The sequence below is a fragment of the Pelophylax lessonae genome (assembly GCF_965119305.1).
Source record: "Pelophylax lessonae genome assembly, chromosome: 12".
Lineage (NCBI taxonomy): Eukaryota > Metazoa > Chordata > Amphibia > Anura > Ranidae > Pelophylax > Pelophylax lessonae.
In genome coordinates, this window is record NC_138779.1 from 189205003 (window position 1) to 189219012 (window position 14010).

The 14010-nt window shown below is 42.9% G+C and overlaps 1 protein-coding gene across 1 annotated transcript in view; it reads right to left on the minus strand.

Moving 5' to 3' along the window:
* Positions 1-14010, minus strand: part of LOC309568017 (cell adhesion molecule CEACAM1-like) — a 184355-nt gene that overhangs the window by 152528 nt on the left and 17817 nt on the right. The window contains exons 3-5 of the mRNA XM_082273589.1: positions 11743-12024; positions 8715-9011; positions 710-949 (exon numbers count right to left, since the gene is read on the minus strand). Coding sequence (XP_082129715.1) covers positions 710-949; positions 8715-9011; positions 11743-12024 — 819 coding nt within the window. The remainder of the gene's footprint in view (positions 1-709; positions 950-8714; positions 9012-11742; positions 12025-14010) is intronic.

Consider the following 14010-nt stretch of genomic DNA (forward strand, 5'->3'; position numbering starts at 1 on the left):
GCATGCACTCCATAATGAAAGCAATGTTTTTAGCACCAGTGCTTCTATGTTGTTATAAACTGATGACCTGTAGGGGCTTTTAAAGCATTGTGGGTGCTTTGTGGGTGCATGCAATTGTAAGGTTTGACATGAGTATCCTATTTACTCAGCACAACCTCATTTTTTATATTTTAGCAAAAAATTAGGTAATAAACTACATTCATGTGCCTAGAAAGTAACTTTAATGTATTTTTTTACAGAAATGTTGCCTTTTATAAACAGTTGCGCTAATATTGTGTAACAGAAAAAAATTGAAATACCAACATTTTATTCTAAGGTGTCTGCTTTTGAAAATATAAAATGAATATTTTGGGGGATTTAAGTAATATTCAGGCTCAAATTATTTTTAAAACATGTAAACAAAAAAATGGCTCCAGGACTCAAGTGGACCCCTTCATTACACTGTGCCGTTGTGACTGGGGTGGCGAGAGGACAGTGGGGGATCATCAAAAAGTAGAAAAAATCTAGAAATCAAGAACCCTTCAAATTCCTCCCGTTTAGAGGTAAAAACGTCTGAAGACATAAAAGATTTTTGTAGCTTAGGATGTTGCCCCCTTATATGGCCTCCAGGGTAAAGTTACTCTGGGCTCTGACCCTGATCACTACAACCCTGATTGTGGTGGAAGATGGGGATATTAATAGGCTTAAAGTGGACAAATCTGAAACTCACCTATTCTCACTACACATTGAGATGTTCTTCCTAGTTGATCTCCAAGGCAAGTGAAATATTTTCCTTGAACTTCACCTATGGATACCAGGCTGGTTACATTGTTTGTTCTATTCTCTGTTTTTCCATTGACGATCAGGGACACATTAGCTTCTGGTTGTCCTCCTTGCCAGGAACAGCCAAGTATAATATTCTGTCTATCAACAGGCATTGCAGTGCAAGCAATGTTTCCTTCCGGGTTCCCTATGAAATGTAGAATGATGTCAACTCCACACGTGAATTTAATATTATCATCAATTATCCATTCTAAATCTATATAATTACCTGTAGATAATCTCACACATAAATGAACAACAAAGAAATGTGCATGTATTGTGTGTATGAACATTAGAAATGAGTGTACATAATAAAGTGTGTTACTCAATTGTTACAAACTTCTGACTATATACCCATCAGTCAACTGGAATTTTCCTGTAAATCAAACCTGTGCTTTGTCAATGCAGTGCTAAGCAAAAAGTGCTACATTCAAGTGTTTGAAATCCTAACAAAAAATTATTAGACGGGAATCTTAATGATCACAACATACAGGGATATGGGAATTACTAGTGGCATAAACACATGCACACACACACACCACAGATTGAACTGGATGGACTGGTGTTTATTTTCAAACTTACCGACTATGTAACCGAATATGTAACAATCTCCTTTGCACATGTTCTGTGTTATCTCAAATAGGCTATTTATCCTTCCCAGTTCTTATCTTGGGAATTCAAGTCAACTAGTGCCTATGTTTTGGAGCTGAATTCAATGATTAAAATGGAAATATGGCCAAACCTTTTTTGACAATCCTTTGCTTGTGGGTCAGAGGAGTACACATATTTTGCTCTCCTGTGATCCAGAGTTAGCAGAATATGGCCCAATATCGGCTGACCTGGCAGAGCCACTGCAGGCCCTGGAAGATTTCCAATAATATTATTGGGATCGACCCAGCTGCCCCTGCTTGCTCGACCTTTTAATGAGCAGCTTAGAATCGGAGCCAGCCGCAGCCATGCCCTTCCCAGCCTGGTGCTCCAGTGAGCACTGGAGGAGCAGAGCTGCAAGTGGCAACTGACAGTCAGCGTTCTCCCCTTTAAACAGATGAAGAACTGATTAATCAGCACATTGCTCAGTTATTGGGTTTGAAGCCGATGTGGGACAGCAGTAGGATTATATTGATGCTGCAGCATGGTTGTGGAGTATGGATATTTGTTTTTTTACATAAATCCAAACTTCTCCTTTAAAAAGTACATTAAGAGCTGAGTGCATTCATAGTAGATCAACAGGTATTTTTCTGTTTTTACACGGTCTTCAAAGGCTAAAGGCTAAAAAACACATGCGTATTGTATTTTCTATTTTGCCTTGACATACACCTTCAAGAACATCTAAAATGAGTAGCTTATCTCCGTTGGATAATGCACTAGGCCTGTGCAGTGCACCCTCTTCGGTTTTTTTTTTTGCTCTTGGATATGCTTTAATGCAAATCACACCCCTTCCCTCCCTAGTAGGGGGAATTCACTTTCCTTTGCTACACCATGGAACCTGTTTAGGATTCAAAGCTAAACTCCAGACCTGTAGACCCTCACTGAAAGGGTTAACTGTTCCATATGTCTGAAGGATTATGAATAACAAAATGATTTACCCTATTGCTCACTACCCTGGCAGCCACCACTTTCCTCCACTGTTGGTGGAGCCCTTAGCATCCTCGCAAACAATGCAGGTTGTGCAGCAAGGAGAAAGCCTGTGGGAATGCAGAATAGGGTAAGTATTGTACCTTACACTATTCTCCCTAGACAAAACAAGCAGTTAACCCTTGCAGCATGAAAAGGGACCCATTAAGTAAGTTTGTCTCCAGCCTGGAGTTCAGCTTTAAAAGCGAAGTTCACCTTTAAGGACAAAATAATAAGTGTGCATATTTTTGCAGGAAAAATGTGCATTTTTTTCCCCCCACAGGTGTCTGCAGATCATTGCATCTATGATCAGCGGATTATTGGTGCAATGTCAGGCTCCTGCAGACATGACCTCCAACTTTCTGTCTATAACAAGAAAGTGTGAATGGAGTATGAGTGTGTTAATTAGTGCACTCATAGTCCATTGAGAACTACAAACCATCTATCTTCCAGACACAGGATTGAAAGATCAGATCCAAAGCCAAAAACATAGTTTTCTCTGCTCAGAAACGATAGTGAAGAACCAAGCATTAACCCTTAATGTATCATATTCTCCACCCTATTCACAGTGGCAGATTCTTAGCCTGTCACTATATATACACGCTGCTTAAAAAAATTAAAGGAACACTTTTTAATCAGAGTATAGCATTAAGTCAATTAAACTCCTGGGATGTTGATCTGGTGCACTAGATGGGCAACAATGAGACAACCTCCAAAACCGGAATGGTTTTACAGGTGGAGGTCACTGACATTTTTTCCCCTACTCCTCTTTTCTGACTGTTTTTCACTGGTCTTGCATTTGGTTAGAGTCAGTGTCACTACTGATAGCATGAGGCGATACCTGGACCCTATAGAGCAGGCATGTCCAACCTGCGGCCCGGAACCTCAGGCAATGCGGCCCACTGCCTCCTGACAATTTTTTTTTGCTGAGGAGGAAGGAAGTCAGGTCGGGGGCATGGCCATAGCAGCTTCCAACTAACGGTAGGCAGAGGCTGCCTCAGAGGGGGGAGGGGAGCCTGTGCAGTGTTTCTGACTCCTACCACCATGACCACTTCAAATCACTGAAGTGGTCATCTTGGTTAGAGTGTTCCTTTATTATCGCTCAGAAGAAGTAAACCTCTGTATACTGATTCCATTTCATTTGATCCTCCTCTAGTTGTGTTAAATTAGTGCGGGGGCACGGCGGCGCGGGAAGGGCGCGGCGGCATTTTATTACTTATATACCTTAACTATAGTATATATTTAATATGCGGCCCGAGAAAATTTCTCTACACTCAATGTGGCCCAGAGAAGTCAAAAGGTTGGACACCCATGCTATAGAGGTTGCACAGGCAGTCCAACTCATCCAGGATGGCACATCAATACGTGCTGTTGCCAGAAGGTTTGCTGTGTCTTCACCACAGTCTCAAGAGCATGGAGGAGATTCTAGGAGACATGCAGTTACTCTAGGAGTGCTGGATAGGGCAGTAGAAGGTCCTTAACCCCATCAGCAGGACCGGTATCTGCTCTTTAGTACAAGAAGGAACAGGATGAGTACTGCTAGAGCTCTATAAAATGACCTCCATCAGGCCACTGGTGTGAGTGTCCCTGACCAAACAATCAGAAACAGACTTCATGAGGGTGGCCTGAGGGCCCAACATCCTCTACTTGGTTCTCTGCTCACTGCCCAGCACCATGGAGTTTGATTGGCATTTGCCAATGAACACCAGAATTGGCAGGTCCACCACTGGTGTCCTGTGCTTTTCACAGATGAGAGCAGGTTCACCCTGAGCACATGCGACAGACGTGAAAGGGTCTGGAGAATCCATGGAGAATATTGTGCTGCCTGTAACATCATTCAGCATGACCGGTTTGGTAGTGGGTGATGATGGTCTGGGGAGACATATCCCTGGAGAGAAGCACAGATCTCTACAGGCTAGACAATGACACACTGACTGCCATTAGGTAACAGGATGAAATCTTTGGACTTATTGTCAGACCCTACGCTGGTGCAGTGGGTCCTGGGTTCCTCCTGGTGAACGACAATGCCCGGCCTCATGTGGCAAGAGTATGCAGCCAGTTCCTGGAGGATTAGGGAATTGATATTGAATGGCCCCCACACTCGCCTGACCTAAATACAATAGAACACCTCTGGTACATTATGTTTTGGTCCATTCAACGCCACCAGCTTGCACCTGTCTTTTCAGGAGCTCAGTGATGCTCTGGTCCAGATCTGGGGGGAAATAGGACACCCCAGGACACCATCCGTCGTCTAATTAGAAGCTTGCCCCAACATTTTTAGGCATGCATACAAGCACACGGGGGTACTACAAACTACTAAGTACCATTTTGAGTAGCTGCAATGAAATTTCAGCAAAATGGACTAGCCTGCTGAATCATTTCTTCACTTTGATTTTCGGGGTGTCTTAGAATTCAGCCCTCTGTAGGTTGATAATTGTTATTGCCATCAAACGATGTGGCATCATTTCATTCCTAACACACTACCCAGTCCATATCATTATAGATACCAAGCATAATATTTTTGAGATCTGATGTGTTTTCAAAGTGTTCCTTTAATTTTTATTTTTGAGCAGTGTGTGTGTGTGTGTGTATATATATATATATATATATATATATATATATTTTGAGTATATATATATATATATATATTTACACACACACAGTATCTCACAAAAGTGAGTACACGCCTCACATTTTCGTGTGACAACACGAGAAATGACACTTTACTACAATGTAAAGTAGTGAGTGTACAGATTGTATAACAGTGTAAATTTTCAGTCCCCTCAAAATAACTCAACGCACAGCTATTAATGACTAACCCGCTGGCAACAAAAGTGAGTACACCCCTAAGTGAAAATGTCCAAATCGGGCCCAAAGTGTCAATATTTTGTGTGGCCACCATTATTTTCCAGCATGGCCTTTACCCCTCTTGGGCATGGAGTTTACCAGAGCTTCACAGGTTGCCACTGGAGTCCTCTTCCATTCCTCCGTGTGGACATCACAGAAAGGTATCAGCTGTGACAAACAAGATTAAGCTTAAGCTGCACTCAGCCCATGTGGTTGCTGTTTTTGCCTTGGCGCATAAGCACCTGCATGTTCGTCTCCTCCCTTGATAGTGTGTATGTGGCGAAGGCCCATTTGCGCACGAGAGAGATTTTTAGCCTTTTAAAACAAGCTTACGCCACATGGAGGGCATGTTGGAATGCAATTGGTGTGCACGTGGATGCCACACAGCATGCCGCGCATGCGCTATACAGCATAAATGGGCGCGAAGGAACTGTTTCCAACACGCTAGCCTCTGTCAGAGGCTGAAGAGGACACAGAGCAGCAGCAGCTATGCTCAATTCCATGCCAGACCATAACAGAATAATATTCTGTCTACATGGACCAGAAGGGTTCATTCTCTGGACTGGTCCATGTCTCTGGTACCAAGAGTACGTCAGAGTCTGAATTGGTGGTTGTTGACCAGAAATCTGGAGAAGGGGAAATCCTTTCTTCCAGCGACCTGGAGCGTGGTGACTACAGTTACCAGTCTCTCCGGCTGGGGAGCAGTTCCAGAGAAAGCCACTGTCCAGTGGAAATGGTCTTGGGTAGAGAGCGGTCTCTCTATCAACATTCTGGAAATCCGGGCAGTCAGTCAGGCTTTGAAATACTGGATGCCCAGACTTCGGGGTCACCCTATCAGGGTGCAATCCGACAATGCCATGGCCGTGGCTTATATCAACCATCAAGGAGGCACAAAGAGTCAGTCAGCCCAGAAAGAGGTGGATATAATCCTATCCGGAGCAGAGAAGTTTGTGCAATGCCTGACAGCAGTTTTCCAGGAATAGAGAACTGGCAGACAGATTTTTTTAGCCGGGGGAATGGTCCTTAGATCCCAAGATTTTTTCAATCAATCTGCCTATGCTGGGGGGTCCCAGACATAGATCTGTTGGCATCCAGGTTCAACAAAAAGTTGTAGAGATTTGTGTCCAGGACCAGGGATCCACTCGCAATCGAAGTGGATACTTTGGTGACTCCTTGGGAGGAGTATTCCCTGATTTATACCTTTCCTCTGATGCAGTTGATTCCGCATCTGTTGCACAGGATCCAGCTAGAGGGGAAACCAGTAGTCCTGATAGCTCCAGCATGGCTGAGGAGGGTTTGGTATGCACAAATCCAAAGGCTGGCAGTGACTAGGCCTTGGGCTCTTCCACTGCGTCTGGACCTACTCTCTCAAGGTCCGATATTCCACCCTGTTTTACAGTCTCTAAATTTGACGGCTTGGCTATTGAAGCCTTAATCTTGAAGGAGCGGGGTGTATCTGGCCCTGCAGTTTATATGCTGATAAATGGTAGGAAATCAGTCTCTAGAAACATTTTTTACAGGCTCTGGAAATCCTACTTTGCCTGGTATGAAGCCAGGAAATAGCATCCCTGCAAATATATCATCCAGAGAATTCTAGCTTTCCTTCAAGCAGGGAAAGATGTAAAATTAGCCTTGAGCTCTATTAAATTTCAGCCTTATCAGTTTTCTTCCAGGAAACAATCACCTCCCATTCGTTGGTTCAGACCTTCGCCCAAGGAATGTTACGTTTGCTTCCGCCTGTGAAGCCACCATTGTGTCCTTGGGACCTAAATTTGGCGCTGGCTGTTTTACAAAAACATCCTTTTGAACCTCTGTGGCAGGTTCCCCTGGTTCTTCTGACCAGAAAACTGGTCTTTTTGATTGCGATAACTTCATCTAAAAAGGTATCTGAAATAGCAGCTCTTTCTTGTAAAGAGCCATTCTTGATTTTTCATCAAGATAGGATGATTCTACATCCACACCCAGGTTTTTTGCCCAAGGTAGTGTCTGCCTTTCATTTCACCTCCTCATAAAAAAAAAAAATCAGGTTTGTTTGACAACTTCTGTCTTTCACGAATCCACGCTGTTGCTGCTTAAAATATTGTTTTCCAACAAGAACTCGTGTATGTGGCCTTTTATTAAATTCTCCAGTATCTTCCCGACTATAGAAGTTAAACTAACAGGTCTATAGTTACTTGGCAATGACTTTGATCACTTTTTAAATATAGGCACCACATTGGCCCTATGCCAATCCAGTGGTACTCTTCCAGTCCTAAAAATTTGAAACAAAGGCTGTAATACTGATTTATTACAAATGCTGGATCTTCTAGTACTACTAGAAGTTCTCCATTTCTCTTTTGTTCTGGTATATCTACTATAGCACCCAACATGTCCCCTAGAGGCTGGTGGAACCCAAAGACAGGGTAGGCTGACATCTCACCTCTCAGTTTTAAGAGGTCATATGCTCAATTCACTAAGCTAAATCCACCCTATTCACCATAGTAATAATCATTTTCAATGATGTGCTGTTATTTTTGGAGCTCATAATGAAAAAAAACAAAAGATTCACAAAGCTATAATGGTTGTCTTATTGGTGCTGACCAGGGAAGGGCTGAGCATTTGCTCCCTGGACCAGTACTAATGTTGGACTGGTGGCCCTGAGTGTAGATACGTCATCATTCAGACTTCAGCCAAAGTTGAATCAGTAGCCAGTGACAATTGTTGGGCATTAACATCGCTACCTGCTCCCTGTTCAAACCTGTAAAACACATTACCTAGCAGATGGAAGCTTTTTAAAAGTGATTTTGGTTACATGACATTTCAAAGCAGTAAATACCAAGAGCCGCAAAGGCAGCTGATGTAGGCAGATGTATAAGGATGTGTCAATAAACCACGTCCTTTAGAAACACTCACCTTTGAACATAGACACAATGAACTATAGCACTATGGCACACTTTGCTTGGTAGGCCTTTAGCCCACAGAAATCTGTCCCTATTGTAAAAGGGCCACATGTCTCTGTTTGGCCCTCCAGGCCAAAGGTACCCAGTCTTTCCCTGATGCTGATAAATGGTACCAGATCTGTGTCTGCCCATAACCGTCCTATTTATTCTATAGACATTTGGCTGAGTTGAGAATTGATGTTCAAGTCAAAGGTGATTGTATCCTATATATTCTAAAAAGTACATTGTCTACCCTTCTTTATATGCTGTAGTGTCTACCAATAAAGCAAGACCTTATTGCAGGAAATTATTATTCTTTTCTTTCGGAGCATACAAACTGTAAATGCTGAATAGAGATATGATGTATATAGAGGGTGATTTTCTTACAATTTTTTTAAGAAACTGATGATGACACACCAATGTTGACCTGAACTAACTTATCTACTTTGGATATTTCTTTTACAAGTTTCTAGCTCTAGCATTGTATTCAATTTAAAAATATAATGCAAATATCAATGAAAAATAAATACTCACAGACCAAGCTGAGATTCAGGGCATTGCTGTTCTTATGGCCAAGCCGATTAGATGCTTCACAGGTGAAAGGTCCAGTATCAGTTTTAGAGACGGGGCTGATGAGGAGATTGGAGTGTGGAGGAGAATCACCTTCTGAAATTTGATACCGAGAAACCGGGGGTAATGGCATTCCATTCAGTTTCCAAAAGAAAGTGACATTCGATCCATCAGCTGAACAATGTAAAGACACAGAATCCTCTCCAGCCCAGATGTATGATCCTGATGTGTTACTGGTCAGTGTCACCGCCGAGATCCCAGCTGAAATTTACAACAGTCATTGTTACTGTGAGTCAGAATAAAAAGTAGATATAAACCTACTGAATATGATTCAAATAAACTAAACTAGTAAGAACCTAACTGGAATAAGAGAAATGTGTGTCTGCTAGAATTTCTGATTCATTAGCATTTGTCAGCTACTAAATCATAAGGTTTTAAATTACATCATCAACAAGTGACACACCAAAGAAATGGGAGGTCAGCAGGGCAGTGTACAGGGGGTCACCAGGGTAGAGAATAGGGTCAGCAGTTTGTGGGGCAGTGTACAGGGTGTCAGCGGGCAAAGCATGGGAGGTCAGCAAGACAGTGTACAGGGGTCTGCAGGGTGGAGGACAGAGGCCAGAATGGCAGTGCACAGGGGCCACAGGCTGGAGGATAAGGGTCAGCAGGGTGGAGCACAGAGGTCAGCAGAGCCGAGGACAGGAGCCAACAGGCCAGGGGCACTGCTGGAAGGGCAGAGGACAGGGGTCACTGCTGGAAGTGTGGAGGACAGGGGTCACTGCTGGAAGGGCGGAGGACAGGGGTCATTGCTGGCAGTGCGGAAGACAGGGGTCACTGCTGGAAGGATGGAGGACAGGGGTCACTGCTGGAAGGGTGGAGGTCAGGGGTCACTGCTGGCAGGGCAGAGTTCAGAGGTCACTGCTGGTAGGGCAGAGTTCAGGGGTCACTCCTGGCAGGGCAGATGACAGGGGTCGGTTTCTGCTACTAAAGTGATTGACACGGTCTTTTGGGTGCCATGCAGAGCAGCTGTCATGCTGTGCAGTAACAACAGGAGGGTTTTCTTTAAATGGTAGCAGTGCGAACCCTGCAACCCCCTGTGGTCAGTGTGCCATGGAGCAGCCACTTGGCACAGAACCCAGAGGATAACAGCGATCACTGTAGTGGCAACTACTACAGCGATTGTCACTTTCCATATTGATCACTGCAAATTTATATTGGTCCAAGCTGGAGCAGTGTAACTACTGTATGCAATAAAGATTATAGCTAGGCTTCACCTTCATTACCAGATAAAGCTAGGCTTATGTGATAATCTGAATATTCAGTATTTATTATAATTGTACAGTATTACTTATAAAAGATAACTGTGTGTCTTCATATTTAGCATTACTCCCTTTTTTTTTTCAGTTTGACATTTCATCTTTAGAGTCAGAGGTCACCTGAAGACTGATAACCACTAGCTGTCAACTCACACAGTAAATAGTGCAGCGCTCATAAATCAAAAACATCTATAAAACATACAAAAAGTCCATGCAAAGGCCCGTGAATAAGGGGTGTGGATGAGACTAATTCCTGAAATGGGGACACAGGTGCTCTTCAGTGCACAATCGACCACCACCACATAGATTGGCCTCTCACCTTATGACCAAAGAAATCAAGCCCAAAAATCCTCTCTCAGCATGGATAAAGCGCACCGCCAGTCATAGAAAGCTCAGACAGACCTCTAGAGCTCCTTCCAATAAAGGGAGCCTTGGATGCTGCTGGGTGAGGATTTCCCTGACATCGGTGGGTACTTGCGAATCAAGGAGCGGATTCAGGTAGGTCCAGTGTTGTTACCAGCATTCCAAGCCGTATATTGTGGGCCTGGAACACACACACTTCTGGGTGGGCCTGCGTTCCATGGCCTCAAAGATTACTATCGGGTTTACATAGATGTCTGATTTTATGCTGGTTTTGTATTTTGACCTGAGAGCACAGCTGCTGCAATTTTATGTGTTTCTTCATTTTACTGTGCGCTGATATAATTTATTTTCTTACTAGCTGTCAACTGTCTGATCTTACACATTTGGCCTGCTGTGTATGAAGCAAAGGGAATATGTAGCTTTGCCAATACTGGAGACATCCAATTAATGTCTTGCCATCTTTAATTTTTTTATATTTCCCTGAATAGATGCTTGTGTTTATTGCACTTTATATTTTGGTGAATGAGGCCTACGGTCTCCCAACTCCTGAGAGTGCATAACAATGTCAAACAAGACTACATTTGCATTGCTGTTTAGCCACGGTGCGAATGGCAGCAGCAGTAATCTATTGATTCCTTATGCTGTTTTTTCCACCTGTGAGTGGCTAGCTGTGGCCCCTAAACTTTTTATTTTAACGACAGGTTCTTGGTAGCCACAGTTATCCATGGCTATTTGCACAGCCAGCAATTACCTGCGGTGATCGTTGCTAGATGGCTTTGCAAACTGCCATAGATAGCTGCAGTTGCCGTTAACCTGTCATTCAAGTGTATGGGCTCAGCAGTCAAGACCAGTCACTCACAGAGAGCAAAAACAGCAGCAAGAATCAGCAGATTCCTGCCACTGCCATGTGCCCTGAGACTAAAGATTCCTGCAAATGTAGTATTACTTACGCTTTTAGTTGACAGGAATGTAGATAAATAAAGATCTTTATTGGTTGATGCTAATACTGTATGCTCTCACTGAGCAGCAAGTTTTTGACTGTCAGGCTTCAGGTGACCTCTGACCCACAAGGTGAGGGCTCAGAAAAAGTAAGAAAAATCAAATAAGGGGGCAGTTATAAATCTTATATAATAAACCTGCACAATTTAAAGACTGCATATTTAAGTTCTAGCATAAGCTCAGTTGTGAATAGTTTTCTTACCCGTTTTAATATACTACTATATAATATACATGAAAAAAAAATCAGACAGTTTCATTTAAAATTGCTTACTAGTAATAAATAGAAATAAAAAAAATTGTGTTTTTACACTTACAGCCCAGCGTGAGATTTAATCCATTGCTGGTCTGGATGTTTATCCAGTTGGAGGCTGTACAGGTGAAGGTTCCAGTGTCATTAGCTGTGACGGGGCTGATTGTGAGGACTGTGTTGTTCTCGGTGAGGTCGTATCGGGGGTCCAGGGGCAGTTGCACCCCCTGTAGGCTCCAGGTGTAAGTGACATCTGTACCATGAGCTGAACAGGTCAGAGACACAGAATCTAATCCCGGCCAGACCAGTCCTGAAATACTGCTGGTTAATTTCACGGCAGAGACTGGATCTGTCAAATTAAAAACACATTTGTTAGACTCTGTATAAGCAATTTACTAATTAAAAAATGATGATACTTTCACACAGTTCTATGTGGGTGGTTATTAGTGATCGACCGATATCAGAATTTCGTTGCCGATACCAATACCGATACCGATATTTCGGATATCGCATATTGGTATCGGCCGATATTTTGGCACATTTAAAATTTTGCAAAATAAACAAAAATGTCGACACAAATCTGTTACTGAACATGTAAAACTTTATTTATTAACAATTTTAACATTAAGGGCTCGTTCTTCACACAATAACTGCATGAAACTGATAGAAAAACTTCATTTGCAGGGACATTTGCATTTCACATCATCTGATTGTGCATTAATGCATAATAAAGTGCTGCAGTAGTGCACTCACTCACTGCAATAATTTTAATTCACTACTGCAGTACAGTCAGTGCAAAACTGCTAAAAAATAAGCTAGGCAACAGCTACACAGTGGATTGGACTGGAGCCAGTGGACTACCTCTGCAGTATAGCACTCACTGCAACTACTGCAGTCAGTGCAAAACTGCTAGAAAAAAAAGCTAGGCAACAGCTAGCTAGTGCTACACAGTGGATTGGATTGGACAGGAGTCAGCTGCAGTTTTGCACTCACTCACTGCAATAATTTTAAATCACTTCTCCACTACTGCAGTAGTGATTTAAAATTATTGCAGCAGTGAGTGGCGCACTACTGCGGCATTAGTAGTCCACTGACTCCAATCCACTGTCTAGCTTTTTTTCTAGCAGTTTTGCACTGACTGCACTGCAGCGCAGCACAGTCAGTGCAAAACTGCTAGAAAAACTATCTAGACAAAAGCTAGACAGTGGATTGGAGTGGACTTAGTGGACTGGTGGACACTAGTACAACACTTTCAAATCAATTCTCCCAGTTAAGTAGAACAATATTATAGTGCAGAAAGCATAATATTTCAGCATGTTCACCAGTTAAACGGCTTTTTTTCATAAATTGCTGCCACTTCACTAAAAACACGCTCACTTGGTACTGAGGAAGGAGGAGCAGAAAGGTATCTTCTAGCATGAGAAGCAAGTTTTTTGTAGCGTGCCTCATTTTCTTTCCACCACTGAAGAGGATCACTTCTTCTGTCAATTACTGGTTCCTTCAAATAGAGATGAAGTTCATCATCCAGGCTCATTATTGCCGATTCTGATGAATCCTTCGCATGAGGCCCCAATAAAATGCTGAACATGGCATCTATGTGACCACAATGAATTTTCTCTTCTGTCCGTTGTCTTTTGGGACATTTTTCTCCTGCATCCTGCTCTTCCACATCAGAAACCTTCTCTTCTTGACTTTTCTTTTTGTCAGGAGGAACCTCCTGCACCTTCTGTTGAATATCTTCTGTGAGCCATTGTTTTGCCTTGGCCAATACATCATCAGAAGAGAAAGGATCGTTCTTGTATCAAGGATCCAAAAGACATGCAAGCACAACATTTTTATTCTCCTCATGCTTCTCAAACCATTTGGCGAGGCTGTCCCTCATGGCCTGCCTAAATGCTTTAATGCCACGTGTGTTGGGTCCTTCATTCTGTTGAAGAAGCATCTTCAGGACTCTCACACATGGGAGGAAACTGATGAGTCCAAATGACTCATCTCCAGTGTCACTTCCTCAATGGGTACGAGCATCTCAATAATGTTGGCTACTATGTCCCACTGATCTGCAGTAGGACAAGAATGTCCTCCAAGTCACCGGAATATATAGTGAGAGCTCACTTCTGCTCCAGCATCCTTTGTAACATGTGTAGCGTTGAGTTCCATCGTGTTGGAACAGCCTGTATCAGGATGTTTTTGGGTAGGCCAAGGTCTTCCTGAATGCACCTCAGTCGCTGCTTGGCAAGAACAGAATGGTGGAAATGGCCTGCGCACTTCTTCAGCATGCTAATAATGTCCAGCAAAGCTTTCTGGTTTGACAGACCATTATTTATCAACAGTTGGA